The 5,778-nt window shown below is 40.9% G+C and overlaps 1 protein-coding gene across 1 annotated transcript in view; it reads left to right on the forward strand.

Annotated features, from left to right (window-relative positions):
- The first annotated feature begins 612 nt into the window (after window positions 1–612).
- NIM1K (NIM1 serine/threonine protein kinase) overlaps window positions 613–5,778 on the forward strand; it is an 8,583-nt gene continuing 3,417 nt past the window's right edge. Inside the window, exon 1 of the mRNA XM_009580429.1 lies at window positions 613–1,025. Within this exon, the coding sequence (XP_009578724.1) occupies window positions 734–1,025 (292 nt within the window). The 5' untranslated portion in view covers window positions 613–733. The remainder of the gene's footprint in view (window positions 1,026–5,778) is intronic.

A 5,778-nucleotide genomic window follows, 5' to 3' on the forward strand; every position in this document is an offset into this window, starting at 1 on the left:
CCTGGTGCACAGATTATGCTTTTCCTGTCATCTTCCAGGGTCAGTTGCTTTGTTAAACCTGCTGTGGGAAGGAAACAGAGGGGCAGCAAACTTCTTACAGCAAGGCTTCAAGGCACAGTGACATTTCCAAGGCACAGTGACAAGCTTGCAAGCTGAAGAATGAATCAAAGGCAAACCCTATGTTCAGCTCTTGGACTGATACCAGAATCAAGGAGAACTACGCTTTTAAGGTCAGCTGTTCAAAATGAACTGGAAGCATCTGGATTTATTCAGAGCAGTTGATCAGCTATTTGACCTTTATCTATCAAGTTAGTTTTCAAAGCAGCAAGCTGAAGCCTGAAAATTAGTGTCAAATGTTTTGCATGTGTCAAATGTACTGCATAGATAGTGAACAACTAGCCGCTTTCTTGCACGAAGTTTACAGTTTTAACTGTAAAGCCTCTTTTACCTTGTAGATGAAGATCCTGACAACTAAATCGGTTAGTGAGAGATGGACGTAAATAGCTTCCAGTTTTATCTCTGATTTTGAACAGAATTGTAATATGTAGATATGCCAGATTTGTTTTTGAAGTAATTTCCAAACTAATCCTTGGACTTTCAGTAAGCTGCTTGTTTTTGCTAAATTTGTCTAAGTGTCAATTATGTGCAGGATTGCATATTCATACAGAATTATTTCATTTAAACTCCTGATCGGGACATCTTGTTAAATGGGGAAGTGATTACCCTATAGACTATGACAACAGGATATATGAATGGAGGAAGTCTTGGAAAACACCGTTATTCCAGGTGGCATCGTGAGGACAGCGGAGAAGATGATGGGCACCCGGAGTGCTATGGAGGAGATGAAGAGGGCAGGCAGCACAGGCTGACCCCATTTGAGAAACTAATGCAGGATATGTCCCAGAATGAAAAAGTGGTGAAAGAATTAACCTTGGGAAAGAGAATTGGCTTCTATCGAGTCAGAGGAGAAATAGGAAGTGGGAATTTCTCGCAAGTGAAGCTTGGAATTCATTCCCTAACCAAAGGTAGGCACTGCTGTGTGCGTCACCTGTGTGCTGAGCGCCCTAGTTCTGTATATATACAGATGGACCTCTTGGGGAAGAGAGATGCTGTCTGAACCTTAAATACAGATATAGTTTGTATATGTCTTTTTGTTGTTGTTGAGTGAATCTATAGGCAGGGTCACAGATAAATGCTTAGGTTTGGATTAGCCTTTTAAGAAACCAGAAACATTTTCTGTAGATGGCAGCTGTTACAAGAAAAATTCACCTCTGCACTTCATGGAGTTAACACATCTCATCCCATGGCTCAGACACCCCACATTTTGAAGCATGGTGTTGTGCCTCCCCTCCTGCAACTTGTCCTGTCCATCCACCCTCTTCCCTGCCCCAGCTTACGGGCTGCAGGGCTATAGGTGCTGAACCCCCAGGGCAGCCTGGCTAGGCACACTCCTGCCCACAGACAGGGTTAGCAAGGCTTCCTTTGTTTCATGGCAAATTTTACTAGTATGGACGAAGCTTTTATTTTGTCACAGTAATTATGGTGAGAAATTGTATGCCTGCTTTACTGACTCATTTACAGGTGGTTCATTACTGTAAAAAGCTGGGACAGGTCTACAGGTGTGGGCTGAGCACGTACAGGGAAACGAGCTCTGGTACAGCCAACCCAGGGTTTGTGTTGAATTGTCAATTATTTTTCTTTCTTTAAGTACAGAAAAGCACCCTATATGCTGCTTCTAGGAAGAACTAGAAAAGCTAGGTAACTGCAGCGAACACTTCAGTTACAGGTATAACTAAGAACTTGTCTTCATCTGTCCTGCTGCTTCTTTTGCCTCTGGCTGTCTGACAATAATAGAAACTGTTCTTGTTTTCCCTCAGGGATGACTAGTTTTCCCCACATCTTTGTACACTATTATCATGTCCTGTATTTTTTCTCACAGTCTTTCCAATTTGATTGACTCTCCTTCCTGCTATCATCTTACAGGTGAGAGAATGAGATACGCCCCAAAGCCTTCATGCTGTATGATCTGTTGTTATTTTCTCTAACCACCTCTTTCAGCCCAGACTGGAGAGGTGTGAAAGCTCACATGTACCCTTGTATGAAGCAGTTGTTGCACTGGGAATCAAAGTGGGGAACTAATGGTATTTATTTTTTCCAAATTTAAGCCTGCCTGTGCCTAAGGGTTGCTTTAACTGGGTGTGGATTTTTTGGTTTTGCTTGTTTCAGAAAAGCATCTCTGTTCTACTTGGCCCACAGCAAGTTACTTCCTCTTCTGTTCTGTGATTTTTTTTCTTCCAGAGAAAACTTGTCTTGTCCTTACTGTTGGAGGAAATGCTGCTCCTGTACTGGGAACAGGAGGAATGCTAATGAAAGGAAGTTATAAATTTGATCTGGATGAACTTTTTACCTGTTGAACTTACTTAGGAGACAGGTTGCTTTAGCATTTGAGTAGAGCTGATGATTGAAAAATTTTGAACTTCAGTGAATACAGTAAGCTTGGACAAACTAAATACCAAAACCATAAGGGTTTTTTCCTGAAAAGGTTCTTTTTCACCAGAAATCCCTCAAATTATTTTTCTTCGGTTTGTTAGTAGCTTTTTTGGTTAAAATGTTCACTGGGCAAAGAGTTCATTTCTTGATACTAAGTTTGCAACTGTCATGGGGAAGGAAGGATGAAGGATAAACATGTTCTGACTCATCTCTGCCTGTGACCTTATGCATCCTCATAAAACACAGTATGTGGGTAGGAGAGTAGGAACATGCACAGATGCACACATGTGTGCACTGGCATGCATGCATACACACACACCACCGCTTCCCACAGAGAGGATTCTGTTTTTTCCAGTAGATGCACATCATTGTGTTGGTAATGAAGTGATGTTCCTGCACAGTGCTAATGAGTACAAGTCTTTTTTTTGCTGATTATATAAATACCAAGGCTTCATTATTAATGCTGTTTGGGTCCCTGTGGTAGTGGGAGGTTTATGTGTCAGGGGGCTATTCAGCTCTTCAGCTATTCAGCTCTTCAGTTATTGTCGTAGTGTTAAGTTCTAAGTATGTTCTTTCTCTTCACGTCACCCTGTATTAAACAAGGGAACTATTTTGTTCTTTACGAAAATGAGCTTTTGTAACAATTACACGTGTGCTGTTCTGTAGCCCTTGTGATCTGACGCAGCAGGATACATGAAAAATGTTTTTTAGAGGGAGAGAGTTAAAAACTGCAGGATCATACTGGATGAAGAACCTTGTTTCTCACAAGGGCTGTCTTCATTGCTTAGAGGATGCAGGAAAATCTTTGGTGCTATCATGTGTATTGGGTTATTCAGGAGCTTTACCCACTTTATTAACCTGAATTTTGGTAGAGATTTTCTCCAGAGACCTGTGGTGTTGCTTGCTAAGGACTGTTAGGTTCCTAAGCTCTGTGTAACCTTTATTTTACATACCTTCCAGCTGACAAACGTAGTGTGAGAGCACTGCTGAATAGATGCAATTAAGAACATCCAAAATTTATAGCCAGTCTAATGTGAAACATCAATTGCAAAGGCAGGAATGTCCAGGCACCTAGTTTGCCTTTTTTTAAAGCAATTTTAACTTGGTTCTGTTTGTATTTTGTTTCCTTTTGCCATCATAGCATACACCACTTCTTCCTCAAATTATTTCTCAACCTTTTCCGAACTTCTCTTATTAAGATTTCAGCTAGCTCTTTTCAAACCTCAGCATACACTGAGTATAGTCAATCAAAATCTCTTGCTACTCAGTTTTAGTGTTTTGGTAAATAAGCTGCCTGCTAAAAATGCCCTTCTGTTCAGCACTGCTGCCATGCAAGGGTAATACAGGATTTGCAAACCAAGCATATTTTGGAAGCAGAGGGAACGAGTTTAAAAAAGAAAAGGAGGGTGTCAGTTTTTTCACACTTTAGGTGGGCTGGTTTTCTTTGCATATCAAGCATATGCAGTTCTAATGATGCAGATTTAAAGGAGCTCGGTCCTGATTTACGGTGGTGTGTGAACAGGATCAGGCCCTTCAGTTCTAAACCTTTCCCCCCCCCCCACCTTTCCTTTTAAAACTTTGCAGGAAAACGGACCAGGTCCAGCAAAAGGAAAGGGAAGGAATTTAACATAGAAGATTTTTTTTTTTAAAGCCCAAATGCCCCCAACTTCTATAAATCAAGGTGTAATGATACAACTATGCATTTAAGATTGTAAGAATTGTTATCCCTGTAGTATCTAAGCATTTAGTTGTGCAAATGTTACCTACTGCGAGCTGATGCTCTTTCCTCTTGGTTTAGGTGATCAATACACTACCAACACGACAAGGGTTTTAGTCTTTCACCCCTAGGTCAGTAGTCAGAGCTCTGCCAGGATCAGTCGTGTGCTGTTACCATTCAATAGCTGCATTTCCTCCCGGTTCACCACACCACCACCAGCACCACGCAGGAGTAGGTACCGGCTTTCCTAAGGGGCTCACTAGAAAGCATGGAACAGGTCAGAGAGAAGCAGCGTGGGGAAGACGGCCCTGTACTCAGCACAGGCTCCTTGTGAACACAGGCACATCAAGTTACAATTTAGCCCCTTTCACAAGAATCACATTTGTCTGGAATATCTGTTGCACTTTAGTAGGGGGATCAAGTTATGCATGCATGTTGCTAAGAAAGGTAAATATACCAAACATGGAGTTTTCTTGATCTGTACAGAGATATATGCTTATGTATCCTTAACACTTCCTTTAGATATGTTGAAACACTGAGTTAAATAACTTTATAATATTAAGTAAAAACATTTTGAATGCTTTTATACTAGAACACGTGTACAAGTGTAATGGCCTTCTCACTCTTCTCTTAAAGCAACAAGTAAAAATATTGACTTTTTTTTAAATTTACCCCCATGTACTAGAAACTGAGGTAGAGTTTTTTTCTGAAAGATTTGATAAAGGTGATTAATTGTTAAAAAAATTGTGAACTTTTGATTAAGATATTCTTGGGAAAAAACCTTCCCAGGAATAAAGAGTTGTTTTTATTGCCATGATCCAGTTTAATTTTGCTATCCTGACAAGTTATACAAAGCCACTGTAAACCTATTTTAACCAGGCTGATCCTTCAAATACCAGCTGTATTCAATGAAGTGAAGACAAAAGCCATAACATACGAATTAACACAGAAACATAAGGACAATTGTGATTGACCTGCTCATACTGCTCTGAGCTAGCCTGGTGATGTGGTGCAGCTGCAGATGTATCTCTCTGTTTTGTGGCCCTTGGCTTCACTGTAGATATGCTGCAGAAACATGTAGAACTTAACTGCAGCTTTGCATTACCAGGACAGTGCAAGACAGCTAGATTTGCTGTCTTGCAGAATCCCTGCAACTTACTCTACTTCACTGTTTCTTTCCCTTCCTCAGAATAAAATCTGTGTGTGATGTGGATTCATGGCCCACTGTGGCATACAGACATAAAAATGTACTTTTCCTGTATTCTGTACAGTACCAAGAACTACTCATGCATGAACGTGTTGGAAAAACTGGCACAGCTACCCTGAGAAAGACAAACCTCTACAACACTGATTTTGGTAACTGAGAATTTGTGGGGGTGTGGGATAAGAAGTTAGGGAAGAGTTCTGTAAGTCACACCAACTTAGAAACCCCTCTCCATTATAAACTTGCAGGGTTATAGCCAGAGCCCCTAAATTACCCCCAAGTTTGTCTGTCTGCTCTGAAACAAAGCACCTAAATTTGACACCGGCACTGGTCTGCAAGTACCAGGCTCAGGCCTAGCTCATCGGAA

Source organism: Fulmarus glacialis, unplaced genomic scaffold (assembly GCF_000690835.1).
Source record: "Fulmarus glacialis isolate BGI_N327 unplaced genomic scaffold, ASM69083v1 scaffold39456, whole genome shotgun sequence".
NCBI lineage: Eukaryota > Metazoa > Chordata > Aves > Procellariiformes > Procellariidae > Fulmarus > Fulmarus glacialis.